General features: G+C 38.3%; 1 protein-coding gene across 1 annotated transcript in view; it reads left to right on the top strand.

Moving 5' to 3' along the window:
- Positions 1–22,114: 22,114 nt before the first annotated feature.
- The window catches only part of NAALADL2 (N-acetylated alpha-linked acidic dipeptidase like 2), a gene marked incomplete at both ends in the record, with an annotated part of 278,850 nt that continues 274,420 nt past the window's right edge, over positions 22,115–26,544 (top strand). The window contains one exon of the mRNA XM_079539540.1: positions 22,115–22,157. Within this exon, the coding sequence (XP_079395666.1) occupies positions 22,115–22,157 (43 nt within the window). The remainder of the gene's footprint in view (positions 22,158–26,544) is intronic.

Raw genomic sequence — 26,544 nt, 5'->3', positions numbered from 1 at the left:
AGTGTGCTGAACCCCTACCCTGGGTTGTTGTGGAAGTCGGGAGAAAGAAGAAAAATAAGGCTGGAGAGCACAATTCGGGGCTGGGCAGAAATACCTGACATTAATTCAGTGTAAGTCAGTTTGTTGCAATCAGGTTTCATTAGCCACAGCTCTGAGTTACTGTAGGGCGAGTAACACATCCGAATGAGATCATTGATTACTGCTTTGTGCCTCTCCAGAAAATACTTGGCTATAGAAAAATATATCCCTGTGCTGAAGCTGGGTACTTTTGCCTGAGCATACAACACCTGTTTGGTTCCCTGAATGGTGAAGGACAGACTAATCTCAATGACTGCCCCAAATAACCTCTGCCAATAGAGCCCTGCGTGACCCCAAGGGTGCTGGTGGTCAGAATTGGAGGATCAGGACTGAAAACTTGCGATGAGCACGTGAAATGGCAGCTTGCCTTTGCAAATGAACCCAGAATTGCTTCAGTTAAAACAGTTGGCTGGCAGAGTCCTGGGGCAGGATGAAGATGGACAATCTGCTGTTTAGACTCTTAACTAAAAACAACTTTGAGACCAAGTAAGGCGATGTTCTTTTGGAAGGGATTTTTTTTTGCCAATTTATGAACTCTGCTGATATAAGGAATTTAATAAAAATGCTGACAGATCATTATCTATAGTTGTGCTATAATAAAACCTGTTTTGGTGAGGTTTATAACTTAGCAGTTGCAAAATGCAACAAATTATTAGATGAAAATAGCTGTAAAGTCTGGAAATTGACTTTTTGCTATTTTTATGATTTTATCTATTTATAGAGAATGCCATACCTTTTCACAACTGGAATGAATCTTGGTAAGATTGCAAGTAACTACAGATAGTCTATATGAATAAAAATCTAACTTCATTTGCTAATGGAAAAAGCAGGTATAAAAATACAAAAATATAAACCAATTTGAGATCAAAGCTTTTATTTTTTTGCTGAAAAATCCGCCTTTCCTCTTATTTGCTTTATTTCTTGTGTCTGAAGATATTCAATATATGAACCTTTCTTCTTCTTCATGGACAGAGGCTTAAAGATAAAATATGGTACATGTGCCCATAAACCTGATAAACTGATAGTACTTAATGTTATTTCTGAGGGCATAAAGTGCATATTCCAAAACTTAAAATCAGCAGAAGCTCTTCAAACTTCAGTGCATTTTGGAGCAGGCTGGAAGGGAAATGTATCTCTAGGTAAATCATTACAAGTTATTTTGATCTCCTTCAGATTGACCTTGCCTTGGTCACTGCATGTTGCCCACCCCATCCCCGTTGCTGCGCTTGCCGCTTTGAAATGCTGAAGTGGGCCTTTTCTCGGTCTGGGGGGTCTAAACCAGCAAATACATCTTTTATCTCAGTATCAAAGACAAAATTGTGGCTTTAACGTGGGCAAGAAGCACTTGGAGACAGTGGCTGACCTTTTGAAATGGATATAAAAGAGACCCCAGGGATTCCCATTAGGAGCAGGAAAGGTAGATAACAGCTCTTCCCACCCTCCTGAAAGCTCTGGCTCTGCTGCTTAATACTAGAACCTTTTTGTAACTAAAACCAGTTTTTGGCTTTCTCTTTCAAAGCAGCTGCCTTTGTCCTTTAATTTTAAGTGGTAGTTTACACAAATTATTATTTGAATGTTTAAAAGCAAACTGTCAGTGCCTTAATTTCACAGACAAAGCACTGTGGCATTGTGGGGTCACTGTCTCTCACCACGGAATCCCTTCTGCTGGCTCTTCCTTCTTGGAGCTCTTTGAGGGCTGGAGATGCAGTGCATTCTGGTGGTAGCACTGGAGATCACATTGGCTCCCAGCTGCATTGGTAGCAATGGGCATAGTTATGTTCACCAAACTGCACGGGCTGCAGAGGCTTGAATTTCATGACTTGAGTTGGCACATTTATTTTGCTTGCACACTTGATATTCTGCTCTGCCTGTGGTGTAAGTAGTTCTCTGACTACAGGTTTCCTGGAAGCTTTAGATAGGAAAAATGGGGATGGGTGGGCTGGGAGTGGTGTTGTTAATTGTTAATACTAAATCTGTTGATCTTTGAACTTAACTTTGAAATGATTCAATAGGCAGGTTGAGATCATCAGCTGCAGGTATGAGCTGGGTGTTTGCAGTAACAGGACTGATGATCTGTTGCTCTTTTGTGTGTGCATGCTGAAAAAATGCATTAGCTTGGGAAAACCTCCATGAAAATTAAAAGGCTGCAATAATTTCTCAGACATGCTATGCTCTGAGAACTTGACAGAGGTTGTAATTTTCTCTTGTTGTATTTGCCCGGGATATTTGCTTGGAGTTTGTCATTTGCTGACTTACAGGTGTGGGAATTGTGGTTCCAGGGCTGAAGTTCCATTAGAAATAGTGAATCTGGCCCTAACTTTCAGCCTTCTAGTAAATGAAATAATGACAGTGTGAAGGAAGGAGAACCCTTCAGTGTTTATTTGATCTGATTGCAATTTGGAGATATCACTACACATCTTTTATGAAGATTTAAAACACTCAGTTCAGAAATAGCATCATGAGGATAACTATGTAATTACTTCAAATATTGTAACAACAACTGAACTTCCTTGTGCTTGGGCTCGGCAGGTTCAGTTCATTGAAATGTACTGGTTCATAAGAATTTTTCTTCACTTTTTAGTCATCTTTAGCACTCATCTCTCTTTTCAAGTTGTACATTCAGACTTGGATTGAGAACACCAGCTCCTCAGAGGTTGAATAACTTTGTGGGAAAATTGTGTTTTTCTTTAAATTTTTCTTTTCATCAATCAGGGATATCAAGGCATATTACTACCTACAGAGAAGTGTGCAGAAATTGAAGAAAAATATATGGATGGAAGGTTTTTGTATAATCTTCCTCTTCATTGAGAGAGTGGGAGAAATCCATAGTAGTTATCAAAATTTACTGCAGTCAGGCTTCTGTGTTTTGTTTCAAAATCAGAAAAGTAAATCAAAAGATTCAATAAGAATGTTTCATAACTGTTGAAAATCCATGCACAAAACAACATGTAGACTGTTGTTCTAATCTACTTTCAGTTCTACATTAGGTCATAACAGTGGGTGAGTAATTCAGGTGTGCAACAGAGCCATCCCATTACTTCTTGGACATAACTGGATATTTTAAGCTTTTATACTTAGACAAAGACAGTTTAATTGCAGTAAGCCCTTTGATGAAACACTATTGGAAAAAAAAAAAAAAAAAAAAAAGAGGGAGAAGTGAAGGAGAAAATCTTTCGGAGTTTGAGTGTTTTTTGTATTTCTTTCCTACCAAGCAATTTGCTCTTTTAGTGAAAACACTTTGAGCATTCCACATCATAATGAGCAGAAGCCTCTACCTTGTGCTGATTTTGAGCTGTCAGCTTTACAAAGGTAGGGATAGATGCACATTGGGCTCATATTTGAGACCATTGAAGATGGTTTTTCAACAGAGGTAAGGCTACCAGAAATCCTAGATGATGTTGTACTCCGTTCAGTGCCTTCACATAACGTGGCATCTGCCTGACTGAATGAGCATGAGTGTTTAGGGCACTCTGACTGCAGAAGGGCGGATCAGAGAAGGAGGTAAGAAAGAAGTATCTAGTGATGAGGCATGTGAGAAAGTGCTGCAGCTGACTGGAGCCCTTCTGATGCTCGGAATACAGATGTTGCAGGGAGCAGGTGAAGGTAGTCCAAACTGCTGCAGGTGGGTTGCATCTGCCTACACAGCTCTTCCATTACCAGCTGCCTCTGAACTTTGCTCTCACCTGAAGTACGCTGTGTGTAATGCTTACCTGTCAGGGTGGCCTTGCTTGCTGAAATATTAAATAGCTTGAAATGGCAATACAGGAAGCTTAACAAAATGAAAAAGGAGGAAAAATACCCACTTGTTTGTTTGGTGCTCTCAAGCGTTCACTACTATGTTACTTTGACCACCAGATCTTGTGCTGTGAATGACACTTCCCTTCAGACAGGAAAAGGAAATTCTTCTATTGAAGACGAGTGTGAGCACCCATCTTGGTGAGGTGCTGGTAGCAGGGATTTACCAGAAGAGAATACTCAGAGCCTTTGCACTACACTGGTGTTAGTTTTGTTTAGTAATTATGCTGTGTGTGACACAAACATGCTTGTTTTGGACTCGCAGGGTCTCTGCAGGAGGCAAGGCTGTACATCTGGTAGCAGGGAACGTTGCACTTCAGGGCTCAGAGCTCCAATGCGCTGGCATTTTCTGGAGGTCCGGGGAGCTGTATTTTTTGGAGTTAACCTCTCTGAAGGTTGGACTTTATTCTTTTCCAAGAATAAAAGCCTGTAGCTGTATTGCTTAACCTTAATCCCTTACCTCACTTGTACCAGACCTACTGCATAGCCCGCTGATGTACTCTAGACCCTATTGACTTTTCAGGGCAGCGGCCTCTGTAGTTGACTATTCCGTGTGTGGGAATGCCCTTTCTTCTCTGCAGTGGTAGGATTCAAAGACCACACTAGATCTCCTTTTTTTTCAGCCTGTCAAGGGATATGATTTTGGTTACAGCTATTGTGCCCTCAAATAACTTGTCAGATGCTGTAAAGTTCTATGGTAATAGTGCAATATCAAATGGTGTAAGAGCAAGATGATGAGAGTAGGAGTTGTTTCTCTAGATCACCCATAAGAGCTAGCATACCTCAGGTACCAGTAAGTCTCGACTAAGGCATGCCATGCTTGTCAGAGTAGCCATGTGCTACTTTTATTCCTGATGTATTAATTTGTTATGTAGATTCTAACAGCAGAGGTTCTGTTCGAGAAAGGACACTTTCGCTTTTGTTGCTGATTGTATCTCCTGGTACTCTGTGTAACGTGTTACGTTGTGCTCACTGGCGGAATTCTGAGTAATGTATCTTTATGTATGCTACCTGAAGTATCATAAAAATAAGTTGTCCTCAGCTGTGTAGAAAATGGTAGGGAGGAAAAAAATTGCCAGTAACTATTCAAAAGTGATTGCAAACATCTCTGCTGCCTACTGAAATTGACTTTGAAGTTGTCATCTCTTTGCCTTGGTCCAACGTAGCCAAATACTCCAAAGAGAACTGTTCTGCTATCTGCCTCCTGCGTGCTGTTCTGGTGCGTACGCCTCGTATGCCCATGTCCATTGATTAGATTTCTGTAGCCTTTCAGAAACCTGCAATCTTCAGGCACTATCATGATTTAAGGCATGTCAGGATATGCTATGTTTATGGGTCCAAACATTTTAGATTGAAAATAAGTATGTAGACCTTATCAAGAATAATTTACCGTTCTGTATAGAAGGAAGAATAGGAAGTAAGGTATTATCACAAAAAATTTCACTGCAATTTCTTTTGCATAAGCTTAAATTCTGAGTAGAGAGGCTGTTAATTAGTGTGCAGATTTTTTTTAATTGGCTGTAATAAAAAGCTAATTGGTGTTTTGCTTAAAGAGTGAATTAAAGTGTTGCTATAGAAACTTTGCATGTGTATAGTGCTGTTCTACATGAGGGCATAATAGTCTAATGACCTTTTTGAGCCAGCTTGTATAGTCAAAGAGAAAGTGTTAAATTCAGGCTTGTGGATGTGATTGTTAAGGAGTTTGTAACTTCACCCATTTCATTGCCCAAAAGTGTTGGTGGCTTTGTCTGATTGAATGTTCCTCTTGACTTGTGTCAAGCCATACAATAAATGATGGTCTCAGAAGACCTGAACTCTTGTAAAACTGGAGTGCACCAGTTTTAAATGTGTAAACTGATCTGTATTCTGTCAAGCATAAAATGTACTGCTTGGAAAAATTCATTTTCATAATCAGAGAAAGTGTGATGCTGGATCATAAGTGACAACACCTAATCTGTTAGCTGTTGTATTCCTCTCTCTGCTTCTCACCTCTACGCACTGGTGGCTGAGTCTATGTGAAACACAGGAAGTATGTTTTTAAGTCAAAGGAGATTTCTGCTTTCATTTGCCACGTTCTCTTCCAGCAAAAATACTGATCTCCTTGAACATAAACTTTGTCAATTGAGGAGAGTTTAATTTCTTTTCAGCTGTGAATAGGAATCTTTTCCTTGAGTTGGTGTACTCACGTAGCTAAGTTACTGAGGTGTCCTCATCTGTACTTCTGCTAACTGCTTGAAGGTTAGATACAGATGGCATTGACAAAAATAAACTGAAGTGGTTATGGATGTATTAATTCCCACACAAAATGAGGTCCAGTAGTAAAATATGTCCTACGTTGATGATGGGGAAAGTTTAAACTTGACCTTTTAAGTTCCCTGATCCTAAATCTCATGGTTACTTTATAAATGGGCAAGATATATTATTTCTTTATTTAACTGCATATCTAGAAGATGGAGATGGGGTGAAGTCCTGAAATAATTATTCGTAGTGACAGACAAGTTAATGTTCTGCATGTTTTAATGATGTTGTGAATGTCTAAATGTGGAAGACTGGATGAAATTCCAACCTGTTAACCCTTTCTGGGATGAGTTTTTAATTTCTCTGTTTTTTAGCAGTAAAAGCAAACGAGCATCCTCTATCTGCTGAATTTGCCACAGCACTTATTCCTCACAATAGTAAAACAGTTTTTGAGATTGATTATTTTGTTTTTTTTTGTTTGTTTTAAATTTAGCATTTTTCTTCCTGGTAGGTACTTAGAACTGAAAGACTCCTCTAAGTGTGCAGATTTAGCAGAGCCTTGTAGAATTGCCAAGGACTGAACCATCAGCTTCTTTCTATGGCTGTGGATCATGACTGAATAGTATCATAACTTAGTGGCTATTTTCCCCTTGATACATATATGTTAGCCCTACTAGTGTTAATGCTGTTTTGAAATGCTTCCCTCATATATTCAATATCTACTACTGATGTCCAAACCCTGAAGTCTTATGAGTTGGATGGAATGTTGCATCTCCAGAACTGAGTAGAATGTTAGATTTAGTCTCATAGTTCATCTTATGAGCAGTAAAACAGTAAGACAGATAAAATGTTTTAATATGAAGCTTTTATCTGAGATCTGTGAGCAGATAACTCTGTAGGTAGTCCAGTGAAAGAACAGTGAAGGAGGGCTTTTTATCTTGCCCACCTACTTACATGGCAGTTACAGCTTGAAGATGGTGTTTTGAGGAAGAGTAATGCAATATTGTACTTACAGCTGTCAAGGAAATGCTCCTATTTTGGAAATCATTCACTCTAAGGTCATTTTACTTTTTTTGCTTTGCTGAAGTTCATTGCCAATTTTTTTTTTTTTTTTTTTTTTTTTTTTTTTTTGAGTTTATGAGGCTCTGAGGATCCTGCTAGTGTTGATGTTGATGTTGTTCCTACCTTAAGTGATGTGTTGGTCCAGGTGACTTCTCAGCCCTACCTCACAAAAATTATTTGAACTTTCTGTAACAAATTTCTAATCTATAATCATAAAGGATCTATATTTCTGTTCTTTTCTCAAATTTTAAAGCAATTGAATGCTGAGTAGATCAAGTATTATCAACTGTGTAGGTTTAAAAAAGAAAATCAGATATAAGTTTCAATTATGTCTTTTTAAAACTTTGTTTTACAACTTCTATTTTCCTTATTGGCTAAAAGAGAATTTGGTCAGATTTCTGAAAACATGCATAGGAAAATATGGAAAAGCCTGTTCCTTCTCTGCCTTCTCTTCCCTGTTTTCTTGTGTGCTCAAAGAGATCTATTTTGATGTACCTGCTGCAGCATTAGATTTACTGAGTAAAACTTAGGTGGAAGTGTGGTGTTTGGTAGAGGTAAACCATGCTGCTGTGAGTTCAGTGTATTTGTCTTCGTTAATGCTGGCTGCAGTCCTGCAAAGCAAAGGGGAGCGCTGGAGGAGCACTGTGGGTTCTGCATTGGGAATGTCAACAGGAGGTCTTGGAAAGAGCTGCAGTGCATGGGAGTAGTAGTTGTTGTTGTTATTGTTTCTCTGTATGTTTTTTTTTTCCCCCCATTATTACTACTTCATTGCTGTAATATGATTGTGTTTGTGGGAAATTACACCGGCACAACTTGAGTTGCTATTGATTCTTGCTTGTTCTATATTTTCTATACTGTGGCGACAGAGTTATTAATGGAGGTATCTGTACAATCTTTATGGTTAGCTATGATTAGTACTGAATGACTGTGATATACACAGAAACTATTTAAATATGTACTGAGCTATCCTGTTTCGCTCAGACAAGGAATACATTGACTCGCATGCATTTTGTTGAAAGGAGGAGAGGACTTTGTATGGATTTATATGAATAACGGATTGCTGATGGGAAATAGTTGAAAAAAGGAAATAGTCAAGATAATAGGCTTCATTGTAGTAAGAATACTGCTATGTTATTGATGGATAAGCAGGGCACAGGATAGTCAACTGTCCGGTGTTCTGTAATAGCACAGAACCAACCACAAGCTGCCTGCACGCAAACCTGTTACTTCTTGGCTCGGACCTTGCTGGATTGGGTTATTCACACTTCAGGCAGTAAGTGCTTACTTTGTTTCTTTAAGTAAATGAAATACCTCTAAAGTAGCTGCATGTTTAAAAATAAATTCTACTTTGCTTCTGCATGGTCAGGAAAATGCATCTTCTATCTGTATATAGAAGTTACATTGTTGTAAATAGTAGGATTTCTATTTCGATATTATGAATTATGATGTGTTCTTTTGCAGAGAATATCATGGAGTCTTTGAGGCCAGATGGAAAACATGCCTTCGTGAAAATGTTTCTACTCAACTAATCCTGTCTTGGCTTTAAGGTGAATGAAAATCATGTATCAAGCACCTATACTAAAACTTTTTTCTCATCATAACTGTTCTGTTTGAAGGAGGTTTGAGCATTTTACGTGCTCAAAAGAATTTTAAGAAGTTGCAAAACTTAGTGTTCGCTCAGAATAGAGTGCAAACACGAGTTTGGACCGTGCTGCAGGAGTAAACACAAAGGCAGTCGGTGGCATGAATGCTTGTGTCTCTAACATCGTGCCTTGGCAACTGTTGGTTTTGTCTAAAAATTGAATGTGCATATGAAGGAGAAATTGCTAAAATTAAATGGAAAATGTGAAATTAGAAAGGCAGCAAGGTATAAATAATTGAAAACCAGGTTGCAACTCTCGCTTCTGCATTTTATGAGGTCAGTTGAAAAAAAAATGATAGAATGGGAATTTGCATTTCTGTTCCTCCTAATTTTGCTTTCATTATATCATACTCTGATATGGAGAGCAAGGGAGTGAAACTGGTGAAAGGGTTATTAAATATCTGCAAGAAATTAAGAGCCAAATCAGTGACTGATTTTCAGTGGTCTGCAGCTTTCATCATATATGCACATGCTTTGAAAATGTATCCCCTCATACTGTGTGTTTCTAGCCTTTCTTCTGCAGAACTGGTCAACTTATTGTGTGCCATGGTACAACATGTCACACTTGTTTAGTTTATGGAATAATTGTAGTAAATATAGTTATTTATATTATCTTTCTAGACCCTTAATTACTTCGTATTGAAGCCAAGTATTCTTAATCTCCTCTGCATACTCTAATATCGTTGCCATATTTCATTTGGTTGTTTTGTGCTCGTTCTTTGAAATCATCCAAAATTTTCAGTTTTGTGAAATTCGTCTTGCTCTGTCTGTGAGTTAAGGGTTTGGTAAGATTACTGTTCTCAGAAAAGTCTTAATTACAAGTGTATATCTTTCCAGACTTAGCTGGTACTATCAGATGCAGTTATAACAATACCCCCTCTTCATATCTGAATATTAAGGGTTATGTTACTGAGGCATGTCATAAAACGAACTTCCAGGTAGCACTAAAACAAACAAACAAAACAAAACAAAAAAAACCCACACAACTCAAGGTCAGTAAATGCTCACAGTTTTGTGATTTGAAGGCCCAGCTCTTGTGTGGGGTCTCCAAGCTGCTGGAGTTCAAGGTGTGCCTGGACAATGCTTTCAGACAAAGGGCTTAATTTGTGTTTTGTCCTGTGTAGATCCAGGAGTCAGGTTTGACTGATGATCCTTGTGGGTCCCTTCCCACTTGGGGTGTTCTGTGATTAAGCATTGAGGTACTTCTAGAACCAGATTGGTCTTGATAAATTTGCCTGTGAAAGGAGGTCAAAGTAAAACTCAGCAATACTTAAAAATGAAGTGATGGACTTTTGGTGAGCATGCTCAGCTGGCTGGAGGGTACAGCAGCAACCTTTAGCTAAATAGTTCTGTTCTGTATTTATTTTTTTCTGCCTCATGATATAGCTGTGTAATGGACTTGACTGTATCTCCTTGAGGCTGAGAATTCTAATTCTTTACTAAGGAACTTACAGAAATTGAAAGCTTTCATTAATATCTGTGAAGGTACTTGTATTTCCTAATCATTATTTTGTGATTTGAACCCCTGCAGTAGGTGCACGACTCCAGCTGGGTGTGTGTTAGGATGTGGGATGCACGGAAAACACCAAAGCAATCCAAGATTTGTGGTTAGCCAGTATGTATCATTCTTAGCAAATAATGCACTTCTCTAGGTTACTGTCACAGTACTGGTACAGTGTTAATGAACTGAAGCTTTAATAAATTATAAAGACAAAAGAACTTGTCATGATGAAATTAAGTGACCCTAGAACTTGTATGCTGACACAACTTAGGGCACAGTAAGTGAAAAACAAAATTGGTGGTTCCTAGAGGTAGCTGTGATATAGCCATTTTCACCCTGTATTTCAAATATTTTGTGTGTGTGTGTGTGTGTTAATTGGCACAGCAGATTGAGGATTAGGCTTGTGGAGAGGCTGCTGCTATTCCCAAAGATTGGACTGTCCCCTGACACGTCTGGATCATGCAAGAACTCTATCAGATTCTTATGCTTTCTCTTCACCTATTTGGCTCTATCAAACAAATCTTATAATTCTGTCATTTGAATTGTGATCTGTTTTTGTGCTGTTAGTAAGCAGCAAACAGCAATAGTCAGGATATTTCCTTCCACAGTATAGAGTTGTTTCCTTCATCTAGGTTTGGCTTTTTTTTTTTTTTTTTTTTTGCTTTCTTTTGTTGTTGCTGACACCAGATTTGTTTCCGTTTGTTAGATTGGCTTTGCTGAATTCCATTTATTTTGATGTATGTATTCATGAAGCGTACAACAAAATACCTACAAACCTTATTAAATGAGTGTTGGGGAGTAGTAGTCCTGTGTAATAGCACTGTACCTTCTCTTATCGGTTCTTCATGTCAGAGGGAGATGTATTGTTCTATGACTTCTCTCCTCTGGCAGTTGCTGTGTACAGACATGGGAATAATTCAAAGCTGGAGAGACTGATGTGGCTGTCCTGTCTGGAGGCAAGTAAGACTTACTTGGAATAATTACCTCTGTGTTCAGTAGCTATACTTGAATAAAGAAAGAACCTCTGATCCTGAAGATTCTATTGATGGAAAAACTCTCATTCATGGAACACTGCCCAACAGATTACACTGCTAGAAAACATTTGCCCAGCTTTCATTTTGACTTTGTATAAATTCATCTTGAAGCATTGAAAATAGCCTTTTTTTTCTAAATCTGTACATCCTTCTAGTAACGCATTTCTGATCCTGGCTTAAATGGGCAGTTAATTTATACACTAACTTCAGCTTAAACGAATCTGATCAAGATCCCTAAACCTTTCCTTTTTAAGGAGTTTTCCAGTTTACTTTCAGAGGAAGGTTTTGTTCACAGTCCTTGCCCTATCACCTCTAATCAACCACCTCTCTGTGGTCAGTTGGCATACCTGGAAAACGTTCACATATTGGCCTTAATGATTAAAAAAAAAAATGCAGTTCCTTAGTTGTATGTTCAAGATGGATCTGTGTGCAGCATTGTACTGGGAGTCTCCCATTTCCCTTTTACGGACTAGTGAGTTTGCACTTCATGATAGCTTGTAGTACTTTGCCTTAAGCTTGTCAGGTTTTCACCATTTTGATGGTTTTCATCACCTGAAGAGTCCTACTAAACTTGAGTCTCTCAAAAACAAGCAAGATAACAAGATTTTGAAATACTCAGAATGTGTAAAGGATTGTTCCGTGGTAACAGTAAGGTGATGCAAGTAAGAGCATTTGGAAGAGCCCAGATTTCCCTCCTCCCCCCCCCCCCCATGTTCTCAGCCATGGTTATTCCCTTCCCTGAAAATAAGCTAGAGCTGAGGAGAGGAACTGTTGTCATTTTGGTTTGCATTGCCTAACTCAGTCTGCAACTGTGTAACTTGCCTGTTAGTCCTGCAAGTAGAAGTTAGTCTGTGGCTTGGGGATAGGCAGGGACACTGCTGCTTTGGAGATTGAGCTTGTTTATATCAATATAAAGGGCAATGGATCAGGGCTTGAAATATTGCGTGGCTTCCATGGAATACAGTAGAGGTAACACATTTCTGCTTCTGAGATCAATTGCTATTTATTTATTTCAGCAAGATTTAGAATAGTGTTTCCTCATGTTGAATGCCATTCTTTTGGAGTTAAAAAGCTGTCGTCTGATACTTATTTATTACAAATTCAAAGGGCACTTCAGTGCTGTCAGTGTGAGATCATCGCTGTCTAATAATAGGCATTTCAGAAGATTTCTATGAATGTCAACTTTAACAGAGCCCTCTTACTAAAAGAACTGTACCTTGTAATCATGCCATATGTTTCACTACAAAGCAATTACACGAATTGTCTGAACTGGCTGAACATATCAGTTATTAAAACTCAATGTTTCTTTTGATCAAGACAGTAAGTCATCTTGTTTAATACTTCCCCCACCCAGCCCTCCCTTTCCCCCTTTGTGTGTTGGAGAGGAAAGAAAGTAGGCCTGATGGTTGCTGATGGCTAATGCAAAAACATGGAACTTGTAGTGGCTGTGGGGCAGCATGGAGTGGGTGGGCTTGAGGTCCCTTGTTACTATGTAGGAGCTGACAGTAGGCTGTTCTGCCAAGCTTATGAACAGTGACTTAAGCATTTTTGGATGCTTAACTCTTAAGAGCCCTCGTGGCTGTGTTAATTTCATACACTGCATGCTTTGTCGCTTTCTCTTTTAAAAATAAACACATGGTGAATGGAAGCAAATCAACCATTTTGGTTGAAAGAATAAAATACATTGTGATTCAGTCCTGTTATAGTTATTGGCTTTCGAGATGAGAGCCACATTTAGTAAAAGGTTTGCTGAAAATTGCAAGCTCTTAGATCTAATTCCAGGTAAAGTTATGCTTCCTTAGTCTGAGAGCCCTCTGGAAAAGACCCTCAATGTGCTGAAAGCTCAAAGGAGATGAGCTAGGGCTTGTATTACGATTGGGATCTTCAAGAGATTGCATTTTTTGTGGCTAAAAACACTATCATGAAGTGATGTGTCCACTATGTTTCATCTCCTCCAGTGGTGTGATACCAGGCTGTGAACAAACTGCATGAGGAGTTTGACAGTCTCAACCATGTACAAGCTTTTTTTTTTTTTTTTTTTTGTACAACAAATCGAATGAATTTTGAATATAGGTGTCAGTATGAGCTGTCGATCTGCTGTTCTGCCACAGAACGACTGTGCAGGCAGTGCTCCATGAGAGACGTGACATTTTGGTTTGGTGATTTCTTAGCATGGTTTTAGGAGGCCTTCATGGAAAAGTGGCTCCACATGAATGCTTCTATATGGAGGTTTTTGTTGAAGGAAGAAGTTGCAACTAGCTTGCTGAAAAAGTTGCACAATCTTAGTGTGTGTAGTTCTGATGTTGCCAGAGGTGTTATTTTTGTAGCTCTTTCAGCTCTTCACAATAACTTTGCTCCCTAATGATTAGATCAAAGCTGCAGGAAACAGGTTCTTCTTTTGAACTGCCGAGCCTGGGAACTGCCCAACCATTTTGTTTCTCTGTTTATTCCACCAGGTAAAAATGAGGTTAATATATAAGCATCTACAATTGTATTGTGGTGGGAACTCTCAAAAGATATAAAATATCTTTTTGGCAGTATGAACAACTGCAATTTGGGAAATGCTTGCTTCCATTTTTATTTTATTTTAATATTGAGATCAGTTATTTGTTAATAGCTGTTAAAGCTGAAAGCTTCTTGCAGCACTTGGCACGCTGTGAAACCTGACAACCAGCTGTCAAAATACACTGTGTGCGTCTGGAAGTGTTTCCAGGTAGCTTTGAAGAAATCCGTTCTGTTTACTAGCTACTTTGTAATTATCAAACTTTGAATAATCTACACAAAAATCAATGTTTCCATCTAACTCTTTTCTGCACAGCCCAATCTCTCTTATTGCCTTCTTGTGAACAGACTCAGATAGCAGCAGCCAACTGTAGAGTTATTGCCAAGTAGAGATGCAGGAATTCAGGTGAAATGTTTCAGTGTGTAGCTGGAGCCTTAAGGCAGTTGTCATGAACAAAATCATCTTTCTCCTCCATTCTTCACATTGCAAACTGTAGATTCTGTCTTACTATTTATTTTTTTTAATGATCTGTATGTACATTAGAAATCCTGAACTTGCTTCAGGGTATTGAGAAGTGTTTCATGGCTTATGATGAAGGAAGGTTTGTTCTAGAAAGTATATTGTGACAACTTGTATTATTAAGAATAGCTTTGGTCTGTTGACAAGATATTTTCTTCCTGTTGTTTTCACCTTCAAGTGTCTGCTGATACGACTGTAGTAAATTCAACATCACTGGCATGATTCAAGGAATTCCATAGGGCCCTGCGAACTTTAGAGCCATGCGTCTGAAACTGTGGTTTAGCCTACTGTATGAACAAAGGAAAATGGTCCTTGTAAAATTTAGGAATCTGTGTTTACGTCTGAGAGACGTAATTGTTGAGTATTTCCCCCCCTACAATAGGTTTGGAGGTCTTAATATATTGTACATAAATGAAGAAAACAATTAAGGAACAGTAAATTATTTAGATATATATATGTGCCTATGGTTGCTCTTCACTCTCTATGTTGCAGTCACTGCTTGCCGCTGGAGGGGAAAGAAATAAATCTGTTCCACTTCTATAATGTTACTGAACATGTTCTTCTACGTGCAACTAAATTCATTCTAAATTGTAAATAATTGTTTCTCAGTCTAAAGAATGTGAGAGTATGTGAATATACTGAAGGCTTCCAGAATTCTATTGGAATGCCTGCTGACTTCTTAAGAAATTGCAGCACTGCTAGGAAAGAAAAGCCTTATATGTAAGTTGGATTTTAGAATGGTGCTTTAAATCAACTGGCTTTGACACTCTAAACATTTTTTTCAAGGAATTTTCTTCAGTTTTCTTGTACTGCCTCACACCATAGTAACTTTTGTCATTTTTCTTGTTTTTTCTTTTGGGAATCGAACGTAAGTCATGAAATATCAATCCAGAGCAGGCAGCAGTTAATGTGTGTGTGCGTGCACATGTCCTGAGCTTGTTCAAAATCACAATTCCAATTCCTTTTCTTGGTTATGTACATGCAGTTAACTTCTCATCTTTCTTTTTGGCTTCTGCGCTGTTTTATTTCCTTTACATAATGCCCTGTCTGATACTGAGACAAATTATTGATTAAAGCATATGAAACAAGTGCATGGTGTGTAAGCAGGGAAAATGGGTATGAGTAATATATTTTAATCTCATTTCCTATGTTGCTTCTGTATTAAAAAGAAAAAAATCTATGTGAAAATATATTAAGTAATGCAATAACTGCATACTAGTAAATACAAAGCCAACAGCTGTGTTTTCCAAAAGTACATCACTGCGAGTAGAATTGGGAAAAATAAAACTTTATTGCAGTTTTGGGAAGAAAGGGAGAAACAATGCTAATCTAAAAATAATTTATCTTTTTTTTTTTTTTCTTTTTTTGCCATTTAGGGAGAAAGAATAAGATTTTGCTGGCTATACTCTCTCTGGAAAAATATAGCTGCTCTTATTTCTGGGAGTACTGCATAGATAATTTGAAGATGCAAGTACCAATTTGGAATATTATTCCATACTAGAAATGCTTTCTATGGGGAGTTACTTGTTAGTAATTGAACTAACTAATTTGGGGGGCAAAATGAAGAATTTATTTAATCAGAAGACTAGTTCAGATGTGGTGCATCTGTCTTGCTGACCAGGAAGGCCAGTGTTTGAGCTGGAATTTGTGCAGTCCAAGTGCTGTGTCATCCATCACATTTTGCAGAATAGTTGCTAAAAACTAATGAGATGTACTTTGCATAGACTAATGAGATGTGCTTTATCTGCAGAGGGCTATAAGCAGATGTAATGTAAAAGGAGATTGTAAATTAAGAGTGTGCTGAATTTGGGCTGTGCATATACTGCACAGTGCTGCTAGGTCAGAGAGGCTGAGAACCCCTAACACCTTCTCAGCACCAAAAAACCTGTCTTGTCCTCATGTTCTGTGCTCCTTTGTGGCCTGATCAACATCTTTAAAGCAGCAGACAGCTGAGCCTTCTGCTGGTGAAACTATGGGGTCAGTGAATTCAATGGGCTTAGTGCAGCTTTGGAATGCTGCAGCTGGCACAGGGAGCCATCACATCTGCTGACTGTAAGAGCAAGATGTGGGCACAGAACTATCGTGTTGGTGGCAAGTCTTTGTCAGTATGGCCCCGCATTTATCGGGTTGTGTGCACGTATCAGAAGCACGTGTTAGGTTGGTTGATGATGTGGGAAAGCTGAACCTCCCAGAAGGAAGTGCTTGCAGCAACCAATGGGAGGTACAGGCAGCAACTCCCTACAGTTCTCAAAATGGCTGCTTTGCAGTTATGTGACAATCCCAGAAACTGAGGCACTCTGTTAGCTTAGTGTTGTTTCTTCAAAAGGCATGCACACACACATTTTACTCCTCTTCTGTTGGAGAAATCTTTAGTGATTGAGTATTCAAATTTGAGATTTGTTCTGTCTGTTCTATATTTGCTGGGCTAGAAGATGCTTCTTGTCCAAATCTTCATTGGCTTGAAAATCCATCTCTGTATTCGATCACTATTTCATATAGCTTGCCAATGTGACTGGAGCTCAAGCTGACCTGGTTAAACCTCAATTCTTCCTAACTATGCTAGGTGTATCTAGGGCTGAGTTGAGATTTTAGTAAGATGAACTAAGGTCACCCTGTTCTTGGTGTTTTTTTGTTTGTTTTTTTTTAGTGTTTTGAAGCTATGCTTTCTCAAAAATGGTAGAGAAAGACTAAAATATTGACTTAAAAATCACAAAAAAAAAAACAAAACAAACAAACAAACAAAAAAAAAAACCTCACAATACCCAATCTGACTATTTTGATTCCCTGTATCAAATTTGTAAACTTGGTAATTTGATTTTAGAGCAGTAAGATTTATCTAGAAGTTGCACAAGCTAGAGTTCAGGATTAGCTAGCACTTACAGTATTAGCTCTCTTGCCAACTAATATTACGAAAACGCTTTTCTTTCCCTCATTCTTATGCTTTTCTCTTTTTAAGCTGCTTGCTTTACTCACTCATTTTATCCTTTCCTTTCAATTATCCACAAGATTCATCAAAAGTAAGGGTGGGAGTAATTACTTTCACAGAGAAATGAGCAACTTATTTAAGAAGCGCTCGTTTAAGTCCATTGCCTTTTTTAAATAATCAAGTTGATTGAAGGGCAGTGAAATTTGTCTCCATTTCTACTAGATCTTATACTCTGCGACAATATCACTTGCAGAGGCCAAGTTTGAAAGTGTCTCCCATGCGCCAGACTTTTATATGTCTGCATGATTTTATTTTGTTTAACCGCAAAGAGACCAAATTAGAAGGGAAAGAGAGAAGGTAAATTTTCCTTTTTCTACCTTGTACAAACTCATCTTGTACTGTGTGTGTATAGTTCTGGCTTTTGTGCCCTCATCTCTCAGTAGCTGAAGCCAGCTTGAGTTGCTGATTATTTTCTACAGATTTATTTTATTTTCATTAAATAGGCAGACTCAAAGCAATAGAAGTTAAGCAGGAAAGCATTGCTGATTTTTTTTTTTTTTTTTTTTTACCTCTAGTACTTTTTTTGCAGGAACCGATTGAAAACTAGAGCTTCAGAAACTACACACTGACAAAGCAGTCATTTTCTGTGCAGGGAAGAAAATACTTTTGTTTTGGAAAGCTGTCGATGTTCTTGTTTCAGCTTTACAAATCAGGATATTGAGTGATCATTATTAGAAGTTGTGGTTTTCTCACTAAGCTTGAACTGAGGGTCAGTCATTTTTCTGGATGTGTGTTAAAAATGAGATCCTTACTCTGAGAAGCAGTTCTCCAACTAAGTGGCAAGGCATAGAATGTTCCTGATGAATATGGAAGACTTCATTCTTAGTTTTCTTGTGCCCTTCATACGATAATATGATGCAGGTTTGAGTGATATTCTTTTCTGAGGGAAAATAATAATAATGCAAAAGCACTTTTGGACTAAAGAAACTTTCTTAGTGGAAGGCTCGTTAGAACTGAGTCTTTTCACAGTAAAAACAGTTGTTTCAGCAATGATACTTCTCTGATGGCAAGTAATCTTCTAACAAAGAGCTCTAATGAGCTTGTAATTAGCGCTTAGAAATAAAGGAGAACAAATTGACTTTATTTCCCATTAAACTCCAAAGTGGTGATGTTTGCATCTTTATGAGGAAATAGTGGTATATAACTTCATAACTGGTGAAAAACTGTTTACCAAAACTGGAATTGGGAAACAAAGAAATAACAACCAAGCAGCACACCACAGTTAAGCCAAAGAAATGGGGGATAAAAATCTTATCCATGGTAGAGTAAGTCTGTCTTGTATTTTCTCACTAGTCAGATATTTTGCCCAGCCTTATTGCTGTTGATGGAGAGAATTCAGTTTCTAATAACACAGAAATGATGCTTGTATTCACAAGTGACGTTTTCAGTATGATGCAGTTCTACGTGCAGTGCAAATTCAAGGCTTTTTCTCTTGTAGGTCTGATCATATTAACATCATTAAATTACATTTCTGTTCACTGCATTGTCAAAGTGACTTATTGGGATCAAGAAATATTGCAGTCAGTAAATATACAGAAAAATATTCTATCTTCTTCTTTGAATGGGACAGTGACCCCCTATATTGTCATGTTTGAGTCAGTTCTAGAACAGTGAATGGATTAATGATTCTTCCTTTGGAAAGCACTCTGCTTAAATTATTACGCACAATTGAGCACAATGAAGGCTTTTGGAGAGCATAAAACTACCCTGACCATTTCTAACCCTTAGTCACTGTTTGAAGGGGGTTATGAAGAATCTTGGGTTTTTAGACCTCTTTACACTATTCCCACTTGTAGGATGCCTTTCGAAGGAAGAAATATTTTCAGCACTATCACTTGCCTCTTGAAAAAATATTAGGGTTGAAGATGATGTAATTAAAATGGTACAACTTGAACTCCAGAATATTCCTGCAGGTGCTAAAAGCCTAAGATCAGAATCTTGTTCCTTAAGGAGGGTGGTGATGTTCTATAGCTAAGATATTTTTTGGTAACTCAAGCTTCTGTCAACACTGAAATTAGTAAATCTCTCTATACAGGGGAAGGACATATCAGAATATAGTATTGAAGATTAAAACACATCGTTATGATTTTCCCTGTTTAGAAGTTTCAATAACATAGGATATGTGAAGATTTTTGTCTTTCAAGAGGTTGCCAGTCCTCATTTGGAGAGAGCAGAAGTGTTTTACATGTCTCTGTCTTGCCAGCTACTTAACAAAATAGATGTTGCTTTGCACTGTAGAGTTTCTAAGTAGATTTCTAGTTATGTCTTTTAAATATAGAGTGTCTGTGTTTTTTGTGTAGTCAAAACTACACACTAGACCATTAACTTCCCCGAGTTTGGTCAAGAAAGAGTTTCTGTACTGCCTCCTCCATGGTTCCCAGAAAGGGATACGTATGGCCCAGGTATTGGTTCCCAAATCAAACTAATATTCAATGGTGCTTTTGCAATAGTGACCTTACTTGAAAGTTGAATTAAAATAAATAAATCCTTGTCCAAATATTTTGCTCCTTCTGTCCTTAGGTGCATCTTGTCAGCTTTGGGCTTCAAGAAGGTCACAGAGTTTCCTTTTGAATTAGACACCTGACTGGAAAGCAGCTAGGTGGATGTAGTTGGATATTTCATTAAAATCTCAATATTCACTTTTTGCTTGTTCCTTTAGCTGTACTTTCAGGAAGGGCCACTTCAGTGTCACTCTTGAAGTAATCGCTAAGCTAACAAATGATTTATTTATGCACTTGAACATAAAAATAACCAAACTTGTTTTCTGCCCTTAACTAGAAGATTTGGAGCTGAGAAAAACCTGCATGTTACGGTTGAATATTTCACTCATATTTTCAAGTGGAAACTTAGAAAATGAATTCAAAATGATTTACAGCATTGAAACTGAAAGTTGCTGTGTGTTCTCTGTCCAGTCAGCAGAATTCCCCAGGTGTCTTCTGGGTTCTCATCTCCTGTGCAGGCTCACAATTGGTCAACAGCAGCTTCAATTCACTGTCAAGAAATGTATAAGGGTTGGGGGAGGGGGGAGGGCAGGGAGTTAGGACTGAAAAAGGCTTTGCTGCACCAACAGAAATGGGAGGCCCATCAACACCTTTCAAATGTAGTCTAGCTCTGTCTGTAAAGAACCGTTTCTGACTGTAGAGAGAAGCTGAAGTGATCTAATTTGATAACTGGGCAAGAATAAAACATGCAAACTCTTTTGTGAATCAGGTGAGAAGTTCTGGAATTCACTGCTCAATGGTTCAGACTTGGGATGTGTGACTTACCTTTGTAGGCAAACTCAGACACTGAAATATGGCTAAGAGTTAGTTGAGCATGTAAATGAGGAAGTTACTTAGTTATATGCACAGAAAGCTGCCACACAGTTGACAGTGAATCACTAGAAGACATAAATATTTTGTTACTTCTGTCTATTTGATGATAAGCTTGAAGGGTGTTACTGTCTGTAAAGAAGTTCTCTTTCCTGAATAATGGCTGTGTTTTAATTAGTATATTTCCTTCAGAAATTCTACATTACCTAGTCCAGATAAATCTTAAGCTAACAGGTCTTCAGTATTTTTCTCTTTTCTATACTAATAAGTAATTCTTTTGGTACTTAACCAAAAACAAACAAGCAAAAAAACAAACAAAAAAAAAAACAAAAACAAACCAACCAAACTAACAGCAAAAAAAAAAAAAAACAAAACAGCTCTAATTAAATAAAGTTCTGAAGTGATTGATTACACCATTCTGAGTGTAATCCAGACAGAGGTTAACTCTGTGGGAGCTACTTAGTTCTTTTAATTAGTCATTGTTCCTTCCAAGCAGTGCAGTGGCTTCTTTAATTTCTGTTGCTGGCAGTCATAAATGTGAATGCTAAAATAAAGCTGACTTCATAGGCGTAGACCAGGTGTACTTGTTCAGCAAATTGATTGCCTAAGTACTAGAAACCCGTTCTTTGACTTCTGAAGTAGGAAAGAGCAAATATTTTCTTGGAACTCAACTTGAAGTCAGGATAAGATTATTTTAAAATTTTGTCCTTGTTCTGGAGCAGTTTGGGAAGAGAAGCAAAATCACCTTTCCTTTTGTTTATAATCCCTTTCTATTACACAGTCAAAAAAACAAAACAAACAAACAAAAAACCTGTAAATTACAGTGTTCAAATAAAGCATCTTCCTTGCAGGTAATCCTTGTGAAAGACAGGGGAAGGGTGGGTTTGTATTTTAGTTTTGGAGTTCGTGGCTAAGCTTTTGCCAGTGGGAGCTGAATCTGCTGCAGTTGTGTTCCTGCATGGTGAAGAACTGTGTCTGCAAATTCCCATCCTGTGGAGATGGGCCTCATGGTTATCAACTCCTAGCTTTCTTATAAAATGCAAATTGAGAGAATCTTTAAATTCAGTTGCAAAATTTCTGCAGGCTTTGGCATTTTGACTAAAACACCTGCAGTGAAAGATAAATGTTGTTCAGATAACTTCATGCGTAGAAGTGAAAGTAAAGGGTGGGGGGCAAACAAGCGGGAGAGTCCAAAATAAGACAAAGCAGTGTTGCCTAAAGCACATGTTAATCAAAAGAGATCAAAGGATATGATGTCAGTTTATAGAGAAACAGGTCAGGCAAGCCCAGGTAACTCAGGAAGCAGGATGCTAATTATTCACAAAAAGTCAGGTATACAGTTACCGTGCTATAGTTGAAAGTCAGGAGGTCAAAACTTGCGCAGCAACTCAGCCAACGTGATAGAACAGCTTTGCTCCTTGCGGTGGAGTTTATCCCTGTTAGAAATGGAGGAGAATGAATCAAGTTTGCCGAATGCTTCCCAACAAGGTAAGAGCATGCAAGCTTTGAAATACTTAGCTGGTAAGAAGTTTGGTGCATTGTTAGTCACCGCATGTAGAAGCTTGTTTCACTTTCAGCTGTTGCAGTGTGTGCTGCACGTCCACACGAGTGGACTTGGTTTTTGCACATGTGTGTATCTGTGGAAAAAGAAGAAAGCCCACATCCCTTGTTTCTGCAGTGCAGTGGTTTCCAAAAACAAAGCACAACAAGCACAATAAAAACACAAACACTGTGCTAAGTTAAAAGAGTAAGAAAAGGTGCGATAAGATCGTGTGAATGTTGGTGCTCTGTTGTCAGCAAAGGCTGCTTTAAACTCAAGGTGAGCTGTGGATGTTGAGGTTGCTTTTTCATGACACAGTTAAATTTGCTGCAAGTATTTTGAGGATCGGAAGTGTTTCACACTGTTTTGCACAAACTGAGTGCCTGTTGCACCTGAGCACGGCTTGGCAGATCTGCAAGGAGTGAGGACATTGTTTCCCTTTCTCACTGTTGGCTTATTCTGGGTTGTTTTCTTTCTTTCTCTGTGGGCTGTGCTAAGGTAGCACAAAACATCCATGCTAAATAGTCCTGGTAAGCACTCATAAGAATAGAGCGCTGTCCTAGACACTTTAAATTTTCAGCAGAAGCCTGTACACAACTGTTCATGAATCTTACTTAGTCCTACTTTTGCGACATCAGTGTCAAGGTTCTGCTATGAAAAACAATGTTTCCCCTGTAGTCCTTTCTTCTTCCAAGAGATGGTTTTAATGTCACAGGAAATATTATCTTCCTGAGGAATTATTCCATTATTTTATCTTCTTAACATGCAGTATTTTTTTTCCCCCTGACACTCAACCTGTGTTTTTCTTTTTCTTAATTTACCAATCCCTTCCTCAGCTCTTTCTCATATTTTGCATACCAGCAACAACTGAAGCTTTGGAACTATTTTGAGTTCTGTAAGAATCCTCAAGCTATTTTAAAATTTGCAAATGGTTTTCCAAGTGACTTGCTAGTCGTAGAGAAACTGTGTTACTGCTTTTCCCCTCAAAGTTATTCCTCATACATATGCAAGCATATTCTGCTGGGATTCAAATATGTGTCTGTGACCTACGTTACATGGGAATAACTCCGTTAATGCCAGAGCAGGCTTCCTGCATTCAGAGCTTCAGAGAGTGGAAATCCCTTTTTAGTTTTCTACCGTTTTAACATGCACTGAAGTAAGTTGAAGTAATGTTCAATGAGTTCAATGTGCATTCAGATTTTAATTCTGGAAAAAGCAGCGACATTCAGTAGTGCACAGATATAAATACTATTTCTGTGCTGTGGTATTGAGAACTTATAGTTTTTCTTTTTTCATTCAGGATCCAACTTGGGGTTCAGTGGTACACTCTTCAGAAATATTTTCAGCCTAATTCTGATCTTGATTTTTTTTTTGTTGCAAGTGAGAAGCTGTTTCACTGCTGCAAATAAAATTATATTAGCTAAACATACATAAGCGAATCAGGCCTTTTGTATTTTATACATGTCTGTTGGGAGCCGTGACTGTGATCCCAACTTGATTTGTACCTTTTCTTCATTAGTGTAAGTGAGCTTAGTCAAATGAAATGATTTGCATTAGTGGGTGGAATGCTGAGCAGCCACGATTCTCAACTTGTTTTTGTGAATAGAAATGTTCTCTGTACATACACCCCAGTGTAAGGGTTTTTTGTTGTTGTGTTTCTTAGGTTGACATCAAGGTGATGTACTGTTACCTTCTGCATGTGCATGTGTTTGTTTTTAGTGACTCCAAAATAATTGGTGATTTTGCTCGTGTTTTTATTAGGAAAAAAAGTGGAAAAATTAACATTACTCAAGATACGTGTCAAAAGCACTGCTAGTGAGACGGCTTGCTTTCCTTTCACGTTATTTATTTTTGTGGAACTTTGGGCTTGTATGAATTACTAAAGGTGCCAGATTGACAGCCCTGGAGGCTGGCTTCACTTATTCATTAGCAAAAGTGATGCAGCCTGGTCAGCAGGTGCACAAACCACCTCACTGCGCTATGTTCATGTGTTTCCATTCTGTTGTGGAAAAAGCGAAACAAAAGATTTTTTTAAGGGTCCAAGCATTTCAGTCCTGTTCACTCCTTGTCTTTCCCTGCAGCGTTTTCTTTTAAGGCACAACGTAATGGTCTTGTGATGATTAGGTTTGTGCACTAAGGGCTATGCTGGGGCGTTTGTTTGATTTCACCCAACGGGCATCAGATGGTGAGGAAGGCTTGGGGCTTACGTAAGTCAGTAATTCTTGCCATCTGGTCACTCAGTAAATAGAAGGTCACTCCACCACACAGTGTTCTTGTTTTACACCAAGTGTAGTAAGTTACAAGAGTGACTTAGCGCCTGGTTTGTTTCCATTGTAATCATTTTACTACCTCTGTAAATACTCCAGCCCTTCATCTCCATGGAACAGCGTGGGTGTGCCTGTTGGCGAGATCAAAGTGAGCCCAGAACAATTGGCCTTTGACTGCTGGCCAGGAATCAATTCCTGTTCCACTGAGCTCCCTGCAAGCCCTTTAAAAATGCACTGCAGCTGACAGTGTACAGGGTATTTTTGTGTGGGCTTTTTATTATTTTTATTTGAATCAAGATCTGTCCCTTCCTACTAGTTGTTGTTTTCAGTTTTCTGTGAATGAAGTTCTGTTTACAGGAGACTGACCATACCAGCCCCACAAGGTGCTACTGCTGTAAATGTTAATATGATGTCATACATGAGTTGTAAATAATTTCACACTCTATTGTGTTGCTGGATGGTCGTATTAGGTTTACTCACCTGCTAAGTGTATGCAGTATACACTTCCCCATGAAGCTGAACTAACAATTTGAGGCTGGGGCAGCTTAATGATTCAGATCTTGAGAGGCACTGGAAGTATGCTAGGATGGGAGAAGTCAAATGAGCATTATTATTGTACCATCCTAATTTTTTCAGTGCTCCGTTATGCACTGCTTATTAACATGTCTATTTTAAGAATCATCATTAGTATTTTATAAATCCTTAATACAAACATGTGGTTGAGCATGTTACTGTATTAAACTTCCAGCAAATTCGGTTTCCTTTTGTGATTAATCTGGACTGAGGATCAGCTCTGAAGCAGGGGTTCCTCGGGGTTTGTTCTTGTGTTCTGATATTGATTGTTTTATTTTAGATCAATATGTATGTAGTCTCATGAAACTTTTACAGACCAAGTCTAAAAGAAGCAACTAGTACTTTTTGCTGAGAAAGGCGATAGGAGCACATCAAGGGCATGCATAAAGAGCACGGCATGCTTGCATGGAGCAACAGGAATTAGAAAGGGAATGTCTCAAAGTGAACTTGAGAAATGTTTCTTCTCAGTCTCAAGCTTCTCTTTTCAGGAGAACTTTCTGGCCGCTAACTCTACTCACTAGGCTATTTCAAGGAACAGCCTCATTCTTCAAGTGCGCTTGAGTGGGGCTTTGGATAATGCTAATGAATGCTGTAATCAGTTGCAGTTTTTAAATGGAATTGTGCAGCATCAGATGATAGATGTGAAGGTCCATTGTTTAAAAAATAAATAATCACACTTCTGCTTTGCGTTTGATTCTGAGGACCTCAGTCCCCTGAGTTCAGTGCCTGTTAGCTATCTGGACAATTATTAGCAGAACATCACTGGGTCTTTCCTTGGCTCTTTAAGGATGATAATAGTGAAGTTTTCTGTGACAGCGTTTCTTACTTAGTTTGACTCTATTCACCAACAAGGTACGGGAACAATGGATAATTTAAAATAATTCATTTTATTGCTGCCTCCTGTAGATTTTTGACTTTCATTTCAGAGTAGGGAGTGTAGAGAGCTAGAGAAGTATGTACTGATCACTGTCCTGGTGCTGTGAAAAATACGAGATTCTGATAGTCCTGTAGAGTCATCAGCAGCAGGATCAGCACAGAGCACTCATTTGACTTCAGCTTTAATCATTCTGTTTTTCTTTCAAAATGCTTTTAACTCTTATCACAGGAATGCTGTTTTTTTCATGTCGATTTTCTGGTTTGCGTTTATAAAGCAGGGTGTGAAATTGTAGTTCTAGAAAAAATATCCTATGTAACACAAGCATATTAAAACTGAGAAAACTACTTAAATTGAAGCATGATAATTGTGAATCTCTACCAATGGTGAGAATCTACTGCAGAACTGAGTATCAAACCAAAGGCTTCCAGCTCCCAGTCTGCTTTGTGTTATTCTTATTTGGCTGTTGTATTCTTCTCCAGTTTTTAGAGGTGTGTTGCAGATGACTGCTTCCTAATCTGTATGCCCGGAAATGAAACAAGATAGCAACATCTTGCTGTAATAAATAGTACTGAAATTGAAAATGTATAGCAAATGGATGATGTTTGCAAAGTGTCCAAA

Source organism: Tetrao urogallus, assembly GCF_951394365.1.
Source record: "Tetrao urogallus genome assembly, chromosome: 9".
In the NCBI taxonomy this organism is placed as follows: domain Eukaryota; kingdom Metazoa; phylum Chordata; class Aves; order Galliformes; family Phasianidae; genus Tetrao; species Tetrao urogallus.
This window is presented reverse-complemented; position numbering and strand designations above follow the sequence as displayed.